At 37.2% G+C, this 16999-nt stretch overlaps 1 protein-coding gene across 1 annotated transcript in view; it reads right to left on the reverse strand.

Annotated features, from left to right (window-relative positions):
• Positions 1–16999, reverse strand: part of LOC137249687 (uncharacterized) — a 125539-nt gene that overhangs the window by 18606 nt on the left and 89934 nt on the right. Inside the window, exon 3 of the mRNA XM_067781419.1 lies at positions 2870–5443. Within this exon, the coding sequence (XP_067637520.1) occupies positions 2870–5443 (2574 nt within the window). The remainder of the gene's footprint in view (positions 1–2869; positions 5444–16999) is intronic.

A 16999-nucleotide genomic window follows, 5' to 3' on the forward strand; every position in this document is an offset into this window, starting at 1 on the left:
TTATACCAAGATAAAGTGAGTTCAGATAAGTACGTGGACTAAGTTTAGTAAAGATATATCGGCTTTTGCTCAAGTTATCGTGTTAACGGCCGAGCGGAAGGACAGACGGTGGACTGTGTTTAAAAACTGGGCGTGGCTTGAACCGATTTCGCCCATTTGCACAGAAAACAGTTACCGTCATACAATCTATTCCCCTACCCAATTTCAGAAGGATTGGTAAATTTTTGTTCGACTTATGGCATTAAAAGTATTCTAGACAAACTAAATGAAAATGGGCGGAGCAACGCCCATTTTGAAATTTTATTTTATTTTTGTATTTTGTTGCACCACATCATTACTGGAGTTGAATGTTGACATAATTTACTTATATACAGTAAAGATATTAAATTTTTTGTTAAAATTTGACTTTTAAAAAATTTCTTTTTAAAAATGGGCGTGTTCTTCATCCGATTTAGCACATATACAGTAATAGTAGTAACGTTCCTGCCAAATTTCATCATGATATCTTCAACGACTGCCAAATTACAGCTTGCAAAACTTTTAAATTACCTTCTTTTAAAAGTGGGCGATACCACGCCCATTATCCAAAAACTTACTACTTTTCTATTCTGCGTCATAAGGTAAACCCACCTACCAAGTTTCATCGCTTTATCCGTCTTTGACAATGAATTATCGCATTTTTTCGGTTTTTCGAAATTTTCGAAAAGTGGGCGTGGTTATAGTCCGATATCGTTCATTTTAAATAGCGATCTGAGTTGAGCGCCCAGGAACCTACATACCAAATTTCATCAAGATACCTCAAAATTTACTCAAGTTATCGTGTTAACGGACAGACGAACGGACGGACGGACATGGCTCAATCAAATTTTTTTTCGATACTGATGATTTTGATATATGGAAGTATATATCTATCTCGATTCCTTTATACCTGTACAACCAACCGTTATCCAATCAAAGTTAATATACTCTGTGAGCTCTGCTCAACTGAGTATAAAAATAACATCCATTCGATCTCGGGCGTTACAACGTACGCCGGGTAAAGCTAGTCCTGATTAAGGTTCAGTTGGTCTTACTTATGACTATCAATATATGCAAGCAGGACATACATTTTTATGTCGGGGTTGAATCTGGATAGGTAAGAGTTTATCGTGTTACAGTATTCATATCGAAGTTGAGCTAGAGTGACGCGCGTCTTCCTATAGATAATGATTTCCTCTTCTGTGTGGTCAAGGTATTTATCTTTAAGAACGGGGTTCGCCGGGCAATTACTGGACAGAGATCCGACGCATTTTTGTGGATATCACTGAGGACCTGTTTGGGGTTTTCTTCTATATACGTCTGTGTTCTCAGGTGCCGTATTTGCTCATAATGCTTGCAGAGATATCTATTAGGATGCCAAGGTTTCTGGGTATTCAAAGGAAACTGTTTGTTCAACATTTCATTTCTCTCCCTAATGCGGAGTACTCTCGGCCTCACTGTGTAGATGGTGTTCTAGGGACATAAGGAGACAGCCCATAGCGGTTCTGAGGGCAATGTTTCGGCAGGCTTGTATTTTCTTCTCGTGAGAAACCATCAGGCTTGGCGACCACATCGGGGAGCTTTGTCTTTACCCCAAGTGCAGCCGGCAATAGAATTGAGGATTTTATGGCGGCCGCCGTGGTGTGGTGCTCTTTTTTAAATTTTTCCTACAAACTGGCAGGACTGGACCTGCATGTTTTAAGCCGACACCGAACGGACGTAATCGATGAGTAATTCTTCTGTTATCGATAAGTTTTTGTTTTATTACTCATAAATTATCGATATAGTATAAATATGCTATCGATTTTTAATCGAATTGTTTCCAATTTCTTACTTATTGGAGCGTTACCGAAAAGGTGTCGATATATTATAAAAAGGATATTAATTTGTTTTAGGGAATTTATAGATTTGTTATCGGAGTGTTACCAATTTGTTATCGGCGTGTTATTGGAAAAGTTATGGATTTCATTATCAAAAAAGATTTCCTATCGAAAAGTTATTGATTTTCTATCGGATTATTACCAGTTTGCCACCGGCATGTTGCCGATTTGTTAACGACGACTCATCGGGCTGTTAGAGATACCTGATAGATGGGCTGATAGAGATACGTATAAAACTTTAATATAAAATCGATGACAAAAGTGTATCCCTCCTTTGACAAGCCGATAAGAAACCAATAAGAAGCCGATGACTCGGCAATAACAAGCCGATTACAAGCCGACGATAATTATTCGTTATCGATAATTCGCCGATCATAAAACCATAAAAAGCCGACGAAGCTCTTCTCAAAGCATTTCTTGAAATTTTTTTGAAAAATAATTGCGTGACAATGACGTTGGATACAACCATATGAACTTTAAGAATCTCAAAGGTTGGAGAATCAAACTGTTGAATATCAAACTGTGTAAAATTTTATTTCCAGTAAAATTTAATATAGACGGTGTCATAAAATTTAAAATTGTTTGAACCTAAAGGGCAATTTTCAATGTAAAATTTTGTGTTTAATATTTTGAGTTAAACATGGGCCCGTATCGTATTTTACGATCTGTGATCGAAATAAATTTTTCAAATTCAAATGGTAGCAAAAAACACAAAAAAATGTTGGGCTCTATGCATTAAAGTCAAACGAGTAAAATCCGGGTTTATTACATGGTGGGTTAGGTTAGGTAGTAGCTTCCCTGATAGGGATAGGTTCCCAACCTAACCCACCATGTAATAAACCCGGATTTTACTCGTTTGACTTTTATGCATAGAGCCCAACATTTTTCAAATTATTGTTATTTTATGTGTGTGCTATTTAAGGATAAGAATGTTTTCCAAGCATGTAAATATATACTAAGTAGTAACTTGCCTGCTTTCGCACGGACCGTGGCGCCTTCATTTGCATCACATCGGGTGTATTCACATTACAATGACGTTTAGCACTTAATGATAGTGGTGTACGTGCTTCCATACATTCCTTAAAAGCAGAAACTTCATATCTGGGGTGTAATAAACTTTTACCCGGTGGAGTTTGGCCAAAAAACTCAAATGAATCATCCAAGTTTGTAGTAGCATTTTTCGCCGTAAACAAAATTGGTGATACCTTTGGCAGCTCTGGTATATTATTATGTTGCTCTATTTCGTACTGTGCCATAGTTGGGATGGGAATGATTGGTAGTGCCTCAGTCTTGTCTTCTTGAAATTTGGCCAATGATCGTGAGTTCAAAAAAAATTTTGACACGGTTTCAGTCTTGTCCTCCTGAAAACGAACGCTACATATTGCCAATCCAGCTGCAGTATCTTCGCGTTCATCAATCCGCGTAAAATTTCCAATTTGCTGTGCCGAAGTAGTTGCAGGGTCAGGTGCAACGTCAGTTTGCGAGATTGCTTGATTTTCAATTGATTCATGCTTGTTTACCGCAGTCGTATTGTTTGATTGTGCTGTTGTAGTGTTAGCTTGTAAATGAATATTTTCGAGCGATGATATCACTTCTGCCGGCATAGTGGACGATTCACGAGATCGCTCTTCAAGTGGCTCTAGCGCTGTCTGAGGAAACACTAGACGCTTTACAACCTCACCATCAGATGTGCTATTCGATGATTTCGTACCACCTTGAGTGGTAGCATGTTCAGATGTTTCCAAAATAGTTGAAAGCTGTTTTGCCATTAATGGTGCATATTCAGATGGTTCATTTATAACATTCTCCTGTTCTTCTATAATCTGTTCAATGGTTGGTGAGGGTTCAGGGCTAGAACTACGGATAACTTCTTCTGGTTGTTGAGGAATATGTTTTAAAATTGAGCCAAATTGACGTAGCGGAGCCACTCTTTGCGACATTTTGGGTGTGCTTACAGATTGAGATTTAATGAATATATTAAATGTTTGAGTTGAGCATGTTTCACCAGCATCAAATAGTGCACCACCTATAGCTCCTTCAGAACCACTACCATAATCAGTTAATGACGATTCTTCAGCTACTGATGATTCAGTATAAATATCAAATGCAAGTTTGTTTGTAGACGTTGTACTTTTACAACCGATATTCGAAGGTAGTGCGTTAGGCAACGCTGGTGTTTTGAACTGAAAATCTGAAGCAGTGGGCAAAATACCAGCGCCATTCTGACAAGTTAATTTTGTTTTACCTACAGACGTGGTTACAGTAATAGCTGGAATATTGTTTGCTGTGTCCTCAAAAATTTCAAATGGGGCTGCCAATTTTATTGGATTTAAATTTGTACCAGATTTTTGGATATTAAAATCTGTATTAGCTGCTAAATCAACATCTTCATGCTCATAAGTACCGATTGTTGGCTGATGGTTTGTTGTGTCTTCGAGTATTTCAAATTTCGTTGCTAGATTTGTTGGGTTTAAATTTGGTCCAGTAGACTCTGGAATTTCTTTTACGAAAACAAGAGAATCATCTGGCACATTGTTATTTGATATTAATTTAGTTTCTACAGCCCCACCAATTGCATTATGGTCCATAGTATTGCATTCTTTAACGCCACTTAATGCCAAAGTTCTTCTTGACTGCATTATTGACCTTCTTGAAGGAAAAAAACTTTTGCGTCGCTGCACTCGTTCACTGACCATTCCACATGTTGTCTCATCCATATCAGCATCCATTAAAATTGTATCATGACGCCGTAAATAATTCGCCATTAGCTCTTCAAGTTGATACTCAACCTTTTTTTCCGTATCATATAACTTACTAAAGCATACTTTAAGTCCTTTCATCCTTTCTGGTTCAAAATAAGCATCCAACACAGTCAATTTTTGTGGTTTTGATTGCCTAGCAAAATTTGGATATTGACGCACATTCACATTAATATCGTTACTTCTCCAATAAATATCACGTTTAGCAGTAAATGAATTTGATACACCACGCTTGCGAAACCAACAATATGCACGGTATTCCTCTGGTTGAAATTCCACATTTGGTCGTGGATACATACAGCTTTTATTATATTGTGGAAAAGTACGTGGGTCTGGCGCATTCTCAGTTGTGACCGGTGTAATCCATTCTTCCTGGGGCTGATTTTTATGCTTAAAATTGTTCGGATATTTAAATGGCATAATATTTTCCTCGCCTTTATTAGTAGTTTGTTGTACAGATTTATTTAAATTATTTATATCATCATCACAGTCCATTTCAATGTCCTCATGTATATTAAAACCCAAATCAGTATTTCTAAGCGTTTTACTAAAAAGTTTTCCCGCCTTTTTCTTGTCATGCGCTTTATTCCATGGACCAGGTTCTTTAACATTTTCCTGATTTCGTACTGCATCTATAATTGAATGGACGACCGACTTTCCATCCTCTTGCGCCAGAATTTCATGTTTTGTGTTAGTAACCGATATTACGCTTGGAGTAGTATTTTCATCGTTGAATACTGGTATTCGTGTGTTGCCGCTGGCTTGTTGAACGGAAGTGGGATTAGCCTGTGAAAAGTTAAAAAGCAACACATTGAATAATCGTACATATTTAAGGTTGGAAAACCACATAAATACACTTTTTAAATAAATTTACATTTATTACATATAAATACGGTCCGCGAAAAAATACTCTAACTCGAATGCCGTTTATTTTACACGGCGAGAAGGTAGTGTACGCTAGCTGTTGCATGTTGGTCTGCATAAGGCACAATTACTCTCCACTTTGACTGTTCCCCCCAGCGGTTTAGGATTGCTTAGAATATACCCGCGGGAGGTTTGCCTGTCGTAACAGGCGATTAAAATACCAAATTGATTCAAGGGATCGTCCAGCGCAACCCTTTCGAGGGGTTGCCAGCGCAATATATAGCTTCTCCAACCCAATTGTCAACCTCACCTACCCGTGGCAAATCATGAATTTTTAGCAGCCAAGGCTCTGTTGACCCCATTTTCTTCAGGGATCTAGGGGTGGGAGGGCGTTATGGCCTAGGTTTCATGTGATCATACTAAATCGTTCCCGAGATGGTCGTGCTAGTACATTAATGGTGCTTGCTACCGGAACGTATCGGATTCGCATTCAGCAAAGGACCATCAACAGATAACACTCCCCAAATTCTTCGGGGAATGTCTTTATCGCTACAGCAACAACTTTGACTGCTTATAACTCCAAAAAATAATATAGATATCGATCTCCGGTTTTTTTAAATTTCTAGAACTTACTTTCATTTACAATAAATCGTTAAACAAAATAGATATTTTTTCGAGTTAGGGGGGAGCTAGAGGAGCGTCACATATGCATTTTTAGGTAAGTAAGCACCAGCTGCATGCTAAACAAATTAAACCATCATAGGCCAATTTAAACATCCACCGGAAACCTTTCAAGAATTCATTTCGATTTCGACGTTTCATAATGTAACCAAAAGAGAAAATCATGTAAAAATAAAAATATTTAAAAAACTAATAATTAGCTCGAAAAAAAAAGAAATTCTACAATAACTTATCAATAACAATGACTTTTTATTGGTTTTTAGAAAAGATATAGGAAATTTAACCAACGTAGGGGGGCGTTGTGGTTGTACCGATATGCGGGCATCCCCGTTTATCGTGCAGAGCTCCGTGTCATCTATTTCATACGCCAAGCATCTACGGGGGATTGTAGATGTTAACGATCTCGAATACGCATCGGCTGACCGGACAGATATTCTTTGACGCTACAGGACACTGTCCCTGCGGCCGATGTCAGCATCAAATATTTTATAACCTCCATTTCCGCTCGAGCCATCATTTATATTAGACGTTGCAGCCGGAACAAGTCTGCAAAGCAGATTTTCCTGTAACTAGTTAACCTATTACAGACGCCCTCTGATGGAAGCAGTATCCGGCAAAGGACCAGCAACATCGATAACACTCCCCAATGCCTTCAGGGAGTGTCCTTATCGCTACAACAACAACATGACCTACATTTCGGTGACCATGCAGACGCAATTGTCAACCTCACCTACTCGTGGCGAATGTTTCTGTAGCAGCCGAGGCTCTGGCGACCCCAAGTCCTCAGAGAATGGTAAAGGACGATCAAATCGATAACATTCGCCGAAAGTTTTGGGGAGTGTCTTTATTGCTACAACAGAAACAACAACAACAGGTTACAGTTGTGCGCCTGTATTAATCCACAAGCTGTCCAACCCACACGTGTATGTCTCTGATTCGGACGCGCCAGGGTCCTGCCATCTCAAAACGTGACGCTCTTTCGCTAAGACAGCTATGATTTAAAATAACACCTAACTCCCTTGTCTTTCCTGTTTTATCGCCTCGCATAACTTGACTCTTATCACCAACAAAGTCTTCTACCATTACGGTACCGTCCGGCACCCATTACTTTCTCTAATGACCTGCATTTCGGGGATCATGCAGCCCCAATTGCACCTAAAGTTCAGAGCCGTCAATCAGCCAGCCAGCCGTGTGTGTGCTACGGGTATGAAACTGCTCTTTTCCATTGAAGCAGGGTGGGGCCCGATTTTGCCCGATTTACCAAGGGCAATTTTTTGTAATGTTTTTTTTTAAACAAACAGTTGAAAATATTTGCTATGTTTGGAGAAGTTTTGTTTTTCTCCGAAAGTAATCGCCGAATGGAATATTTTTTAAATTTAGATAAAAAATATAAATGTTTTCCTTACATTACAATAATAATTTTTGTTGCTTTTTAATAATTTTTTTTATGAACAATTAAAGATCTTAACAAATTGAAGATCGAAACCAAATTCTTCAGATGCGAAATAATTTGAGTTACCTAGAAAACTTGCTTTTTCAACAAGGTTGGAGCAAAGAGATAAGGGTGTTAGATGCGTTGCTTCCACATCGCAACTGTAAAGATGGTTGGTGTAAGATTATTCAATCGAAGTTGAGCTAAAGTGACACGCGATTCCCTGGCGAGTTTGCTACCCTCATCTGTAACCCAACGACTTTTTATGGATTTCTCCTAGGGCCTTCTTGTGCTACGTTTCTTCATACGGCTTCTTGAATGGCGGATTTCTTCATAGTGATTACGGAGACGACTTCTTAAGTTCCTGGGAGGCGGGGCCGCTTCAATCAGGTGTTTAACGGGATGCCCAGTATTTTTGGTATTCAGCAGTAACTGATCGGCATTTCATTTCCCTTCTTTATGGGGAGTATTCTCGCCTCAATATGTAGATGATATTCCGATGAAAAAAGAAGACATCCCGTGGCCGTTCTGAGCGTGTTGTTTTGACTGGCCTGCAGTTTCCTCTAGTGTTTCTTTTAGTCTCTACGACCATATAGGAGAAGCGTATGGGCATTTTTCCCAAGTGATGCAATGATATTGTTACAGCTACAAAATATATATGTCCTGATCGAAAGTCGCATGCAATATATTTGTGTGAAGGACAGTTGGTAGCGTTATTCCATCGCCGTGGATGTCCAATATTGACAACATTTGGCAAGTCCACGTTGTAAAAAGGACGCCGAGAATGTCCTCGCGAGGTTAAGAAACTGGGAAAACAAAGGAGACAGTCGGTTATTTTATTGCATAGCTTAACAGTGGACGGGACAGGACCTGTTGACATTATCGTGCAGTCATCGGCGATGTTAACTCCTTCTGGTCGAGGAGGTAGCTTCGATATGCAAAAGTTAAACAAAAGTTGGGATAGGACACCACCCTGTGGCACCCCTTGTTTAATTTTTCTATGTTTTGATGTTACGTTACTGAACTGCACCGATGCCCGCCGACCCCACATACTGGGAGGAAAGGTAGACCCTTCCAAGTCTCACAGTAACGTGCTGTGATTGACTGTATCAAAGGCTTTTGATAAGTCCAGCGCTACAGCACTGTTCTTTGGTGTGATTTTGGTTCATTCCGCAATTTATTTGTGTGTTGATGGCGTTTAGCGCATTGGTGTAATTTTCGAAAACCATGCTGATTGGCAAGTCGAAGGTTTGCATTGAAATAAGAGAGAAATTGTTAATTACTGGCGATAGGAGAGATATCGGACTATAGTAGTGACGGTACCACTCTGACCATTTTCCAGGGATGACGAAAGTCTACGAAAGTCCCAAATAAGGGATATTAACCAACGCATCAGATTGCTTGTGGATGAACACAAGCGGGCGAAATGGGAGGAGCACCTAAGCGTTTGTAACCTCTCTGCCGGTGTAGGTAAACTTTGGTCCACCGTCAAGTCCCTATCGAATCCGTCTAGGCACAATGACAAAGTTTCCATAGCCTTCGGCGATAAAGTGCCGTCGGATGCGAAAAAATGCGCGAGCGCTTTCTGCCGACAATATATAACGCATTCTACGGTTGACAAAGATAGACGGAGGGCCAACAGACACGCACATAAACATAAATTCAGCGCGTCACCAATTACCATCACCGCCAAAGAGGTTGAGGATGCCATCGGTCATGCTAAACCATCCAAAGCAGTGGGCCCAGACGGAATAGCCATGCCGATGCTTAAAAGCCTAGGAAAAGAGGGTTTCAAATATTTAGCACATGTCTTCAACCTGTCTCTTTCCACCTTTGTCATATCAGAAAAATAGAAAATGGCCAAGGTGGTCCTGCTACTAAAGCCTGGGAAACCAGCTAACATAGGAGTCATATCGCCCGATATCTCTCCTATCGCCAGTAGCCAAGACGCTTGAAGCCATTTTGCTCCCCTACTTCAAAGCAAATTTGCAGCTAGCCTGCCATCAGCATGGCTTCAGAAAACTCCATAGCACCACCACCGCGCTAAATGCCATCAGCACCGAGATAAATTGCGGTTTAAATCAAAACCCCCACCACAGAATAGTACTCGTGGCGCTAGACCTATCAAAAGCTTTTGATACGGTCAACCATGGCATGTTACTCCAAGACCTGGAAGGGTCTACCCTTCCCCCATGTCTTAAAAGATGGACCGGAAAATTATCTGGGTGGTCGGTATAGAAAATAATAATTTTTTATTTAATTTTGATTAATATATTTTAAACTTTATTTTTTTTAAAGATATTTTTGATGATTTAAAATATTTTAATTTTTTTATAATAAAAAATAAATAATATAACAAGAATAAATTTAAAATATAACAAGTATATTTGTTACAAGGAGATAACTTTACATATACTCCCCCTCCAGTGAAACGAAAAATTTTATTAAACGGTTTTATTTATTTTAGTGTTAATTTACAGTGTATATTGATTACTGTAAGAATTTTGTTGTAGTTTGAAAAATGTTTGAATTTTGTGTTGTAAATATATTGTAATTTTTTTGTTTTTAATGGTCAGAAAGTGTTTATATAATTGTGTTAAGTTTACGTGGTATTGATGTAAGTACTCAATCTTTTGAAGATTCGATGCACTTAATAGCTCATTTTATTTTTTAAATTTTTGGTAAGTGTTATTATTTATTTATTGTATTAATATTTATATGTATACTAATATTTGGTTTTGTTATTGCTATATTGTTAAAGGTTTAAAATATCTTAATAGCTGTTTGTGAAATATTGTCAATTATAATGATACGTTTGAAGAACTTAGAATGAGGTTGAATGGCAACTTTGTGTACACAATCATTCAAAAATTAAAAACTTGTATTATGCAGAATATATATTCAATATATAATTGTACTCAGCATAATGTATGTCCAAGGTGTTGATATGGAATGAAAACTTGATTCCTTTATTTGTTTGAGGGTGATATGAAATTGTTATTTATTCGTGTCATGGTAATGACTTTAATATTGAGTTTTAAAAATATGTCAATAAAAATTATTGCAAGAAATCTCTTGTGATTTTTAAAATTGATTCTAGTAATTAGTTTAATTTTAAAAATTTTAAGTTATTTCTTTTTTCTGTATATTTTTGTTGTTGTTTTAGAATTGAAAATGAGCTTATTGTTTGTATTTTGGGTTAGAATATTTACTGTTGTGAAAATTCTTGTATACATAATTGATAAATGTATTTATTTATATATTGGAGAAGAAGTTTACACAATTAAAAAATACTTAATACTTCTGTAATTTTTAAAAAAATTTAATAACATTTTATATTTTTAGTGATGTCATCAATAATATGTATTGAAATAAGATAACTTGATGTCTTGCTTGTATAATGGTTTAACAAAAGATTTAGGAAAGGAATTTTATTTTTATCATCACATTTAGATGTGCAGCATTTTCTTTTAACTTGAGATATTATGGTTGTATCTGAGTTAATATAAAGTTGTATTTAACAGATTAAACATTTATTATTACGAGTCAGTTTGGATGACAATGGGAAAGGTAGTATTACTTGTAATCATTTTACATACATCCACGATCATCATCAATTTAGGTCCGTTGGTAGAATCGCCAATACAGAAAATAATAATTTTCTATTTAATTTAGATTAATATATTTTTAACTTTATTTTTTAAAAGATATTTTTGATGAATTAAAATATTTTCATTTTTTGATTATAAAAAATAAATAATATAATAAGAATAAATTTAAAATATAACAGTTATATTTGTTACAAGTAGATAACTCTACAGTCGGCAGGCATCGGTGCAATTTAGAAATGAAACATCAAAACCAAGAAGAATTAAACAGGGGGTGCCACAGGGTGGTGGTCTATCCCCAGTTTTGTTTAATTTCTACGTATCTAAGCTACCTTCGCCACCAGAAGAAGTTACTATCGCTTCCTACGCCGATGACTGCACAATAATGGCCACAGGCCCAGGCCCAAATGTCGATGAGCTTTGCAACAGAATAAACGGCTACCTCCCTGATCTCTCCAGTTTTTTCGCCTCGCTAAACCTGGCATTATCACCGACTAAATCCTCCGCGACCTTATTTACAACATGGACGTCCCAAATGTCGTCCATTTTGAACATCCACGTCGATGGCACTACACTACCGACTCTCCTACACCCCAAAATCTCGGGTGTGACCTTTGATCAGGATCTACATTTTGGTGAGCACGCAGCCGCAATTGTACCGAAAATCCAGAGCCGTATTAAAATCCTCAAATCCCTTGCTGGCAGTACTTGGGGAAAAGACAAAGAAACGCTCATTACAACATACAAAGCAATCGGCCAGCCGATTGCATGCTACGCGTCCCCTATATGGTCGCCAATCCTAAAAGCCACCCACTGGAAGAAGCTACAGGCCTGCCAAAATACTGCTCTCAGAACCGCCATGGACTGTCTTCTTATGTCCCCAGAACACCATCTACATAATGAGGCGAGAATACTCCCCATCAGGGAGAAAAATGAGATGCTAACCAAACAGTTCCTGTTGAATACCTAGAAACCTGGGCATCCCAACAGACATCTGATTGATGAGCCAACACCGCCTAGGGACTTAAGGAGTCATCTCCGTAAGCATTTTGAGGAAATACGGCACCTGAGAACTCAGCCGTATGAAGCAAAAAAACACAAGCAGGTCCTTGGTGAACTCCACTAACAGGCGTCAGACCTTTATGCCAGGAATTGCCCGGTGAATCCAGTACTCAAAGAACAGTACCCAAAACTTGCGGAAGAGGAACGCATACTCCCCAGGGAAACGCGAGTCACTCTGGCTCAACTTCGTTCTGGATTCTGTAACAGGTTAAACTCTTACATATCCAAAATCAACCCCGACATACCAAATGTATGTCCCGCTTGCAATGTGTCCCCACATGACACCAACCATCTCTTTAATTGTAATGTGGAACCAACGCCTCTAACACCCCTTTCACTATGGTCCACCCCTGTTGAAACAGCAAATTTCCTTGGACTCCCGTTAGAGGATATTGATGACAATTTGTGATGTTGTTGTTGTTGTTGTAGCAATGCTTCGCTCCACCTTTGCGGACAATTTGTGATCGGTCGCAGCTATTAGGTGGGGAGAAGCATTGCTACAACAACAACAACGAAAGTCTACATTGCCAGGGTGAAGACGAGCCCAAGGTATTTTTATCCCTCATAGCCAAGGGTTTTAAGCAACGGCATGGCAATCCCGTCCGGGCCTATTGCTTCAGATGGTTTAGCAAATCTTTAGATATTCCTCCCATTTCACCCGCTTCCCTGATTTGGGGATCGCTAGGGTCTTGCTGCCCGAAAAGGTCGCCATCTCTCGCTAAAGTTGCGGCCTTCTTTGGTAAGTATGACCAGATTTCCGGAGTTCTTCCAGCGGAAATAAAACGAGCTAGATAAAGTATGTGGCAGTTTTTTTTGGATTAAGACACAACACAGCATTTGTTTGAATTTTAAAATAGATTATTGTCTGCGCACCATCCGCCGAAAGAGTCCAGATCACAACCGTTAGAAATAGTTTGACAAATAAATAGTATTTTTTGTGAAATATATAGTTTTAGTGTTATATTTCAATCATTAAAGGGGAGGAGTGATGGGTAAAAAGTGCTAAGTCAGGAGAAAAAATTTGTTTTGAGTGCGGAAATTGTGTCATAAAATAGCTGCTGGGCATACATAATTTGTATTTATCTTGTTCAAAGCTTCTACAATTAAGCATTGCCATTAAGGCATCCTCATTCACCGTTTTGAAAAAAGAAGGGTATTTCAAAAATTATTCAGTTGTTTTCGTCTCCTGTAAAATTTGTAAAAGTTGACTTAGCACATTTTCACATTAAGCTAACGATATGTACATACAGCAGCGGAGAGATACTCCCAAAAGTATGCAATCATCAGCAAAGTAGCTCTCACACATACACATGCATATTTCTGAGATACTCACAGAAGTATGCAATCTTCAGCGAACTAGTAAATTCTAGAAGAAGAAACGCCTAGAAGTATGCGAACGACACAGCAGAGAGTATAAAATGAGCAAAAGCTGAGTAAGCAGAATCAGTTTGAGTTAAGCACGCTATCAGTTGCGAAGTATAAGTGTTATTGTGAAGTATTTTCTAAGTAGTCTAATAAAGACATTTTGCATTATTGAATATTATATTTATTTATTCAACAATTTAGCGATACGAACGTTAGTAGAAGGTGTAAAATAAGCGGAGTTTCACTAAATTCGTTACAATTGGTATCAGAAGAGGAATTGTTGAATAAATTCTGAAGATTTCGAATACAACTTGGACATGGCAAAGTTAAGTGAATTAAGGATCCAGCAATTGAAAAAGGAGTTGGAGAACCGTGGATTGAATACAAACGGCAATAAGATCGAACTTCAAGCACGACTACGAGAGGTAATGGAGTTGGAAGGAATTAATGTGGAAGAATCAACAACAAAAATTGAAAAGAAAAACGAAACATCGCAGACAGTTACCAAGCACAGACTGGAACATGATATTGGCTGCAATATCTACACAAACATCGACAGTAACATCAATGTCGTCGCAAATGTCATCTCAACTGGAAGAACAGAAGACATATACGTCATCCCAACTGGAAGAACAGAAGACATATTGTAGTCTAGCCAACCTAAACAAATTCATACATACATGTATACTTACAAAACACTTAGCACGCGTGGCTTTTGAGTTGATCACTGATAGCGTAAACAAAACGCAACAAACTAAAATTGTGCTGAGTTTGCGTATTCATATGCACCAGCAAGTTCTCACGCTTTGCAACTATATGCATGTGTATGTGAATGTGCATGAGTAGGTTTGGCTGCATTCTGTTGTATTTTTGTATAAATAAAACGAAAATATTTGAAATAAAGGCGATTAATTTTCTCGATGCTGAATGTCGGCATCGATTAAATACAATAGCAGTGCCGATTAATTGGCACTCACCAAAAAACTAAATCTATTCATTTTCCCATCCTACATGGCGATCCTGCCATACTGCTGAAAATAAACAGGCAGTCTTCTTATCATCCTTAGAACTGCTGAATTAAATAGGCAGCTTCCCTCGTCTGCTGCTTGAAATATAGGCAGACTTCCTCTAAAAATCCTTAAAATTTTTTGAAAAGGATCCTGCAAAATCTGAAGCAGGACAAAATATAAAAATTAGTACGGCGGTATAACTAAAGGATTTCTAGGAATTATCGACAAGGAAAAAGTTAAACTGGATAACCATATTGCCTATGCAATTAATTCTCTGTATTGGATGCATGTTAACAACTTCCCTGTTCAATGAGTCATATGTGACTCACAATAGCGAATTGAAATAAGTTCACGGGTCACATGTGACTCATTTATTTATACAACTTAAAGACACTTTCTTGGATGAACGTGGCGTTATATATTTGTGAATTCTATGTGAGCACATATCAAAAGACCTAAACTTTAGGAAAATGATAGAAAATTTCGAAATTTTTTTTCTGATACCTTTTTCTCATTTTCTTCAATTTTTGTATATACTTCTAACTTCAATTAAACAAAAAAGCACAGTAATACACGCTTTTGACATTTATATATCAATTTACCGTTATTGTGATTCGAAAAATTAAATTATTTCTTATGGTCCTATATGTTCACATGTGAATCATTGAACGTGGTAAACAAAATTGTTTTTGCTACGTTCAGGAGTCACATTTGATTCAAAAATAAAATAGCCAAAATAGGGTAAATATATGTCAAATTATTTATAAAAATAATATTTTATAATATATATTCATATTATTCAATTAAGCAACACAAAAAAATAATGGGCGTGGGGCATTCTCAAAGCGCTTTGTATGGGGACAGGGAAGTTGTTAAGCTGCGAGGTGATGAACCCTACGAACATAATTTAAAATAAACTTTCACACGTGCAACAGACTATTATTCGTGATAAGCAAATATATGAACACATGGAATTGAAGCGTAAGGCATAGAGAAGTGGAATAGACCTTGGCCTGCAGACACACATCAAGAAGACAAAACGAGATAGGAGATTATGTATCTAATTATTTAAGTAGTTTATTTTAAAAGCATTTGGCAACCTAACGGCTGCCAGTTTACGGGCAAAAAGTAGATTTTTGCTAATAAAATTAAGAAATTTTTTTATCCTCCCTCTAACCTTTTTCAAATGAAAGAAATTAATTTAACAACAAACACAGAGGAAAGGATTCGTCTAAAAAAAAAATTAGGGAATTAAAATAAGTATAAAAGATTTTTTTTTTTAGTTTTAATTTATAATGCCGATCAAAAACCCAATCGCTACGCTTGAGAATAAAATAGAAAAAATAGATTTAGAAAAGGAGTTACAATGGTTGAAAGGTTTTTGGAAGGATATTGGTATGACTAGGGAACCAAATATGGAGGATGTCATTAATCCTACTACTAGAATCGAGGAAACCAGACGCATGATGATAATGTTACGCCAACACACATTTATTTATTTAAAATACACATATAAGACATAGTCTTTTACAGTGCCATATTTGTTATTAATCTTATTACTAGTACAAAGTAAGTTTAAAAGCTAGAAACAAAAATAGAAGTAACATTCAAACCATACAGCATATGTTCCATGGTGGTAAGTAAGAAAGAAAAAGAAAAAGTAAAACACATAAGAATGTTAAAGAACAAAGGGTGCGATGTACAGCTAATTTGAAGCGCTTAGGATTTGATTCTAACTTTACTTTATTAGGCAAAGCATTCCACAACTGCACAGCCCTAACGAAAAACATTCTCGATGTTACTGAATATTTAAAATGCGGTACAATTAGATTGCAAGTACGGGATGATTGTGCGAAAGTAAGTTTTACAAAAACGCATTCCGGCGTACGAGAAAAGATAATCTTATGTATAAATATTAGTAAACGACGGTCAAAGAACGCTGATAAACTACATTCAAGAATAGTTTTTGAGAAGTTCGAAATATGATCATATTTCCGTTTAAGATAGATATATCTGGCACAATTATTAATCAGTAGTTGATATTTGTTCATGGAAGCTTTATCCAGGCAACCGTATATCAATTCATGGTAAGATATTATTGGTATTAATAGACTTTTGACAAGTTAAGTTTTATATCTTCTCGAATAAAATAAGCCGTTTTCCATAAATGCCTTAACATATAATATAACCTACTAATTGAGGAATTCACATGATCAACACAAGTAAGATGCTTATTTAAGATAAATCCCAAGAGTTTTGACATTCTTCTCATATTTCAGAACACTTCCATTTATAACTATCGGAGAAATGCCATTCAGAT

Source organism: Eurosta solidaginis, chromosome 4, assembly GCF_040869045.1.
Source record: "Eurosta solidaginis isolate ZX-2024a chromosome 4, ASM4086904v1, whole genome shotgun sequence".
Lineage (NCBI taxonomy): Eukaryota > Metazoa > Arthropoda > Insecta > Diptera > Tephritidae > Eurosta > Eurosta solidaginis.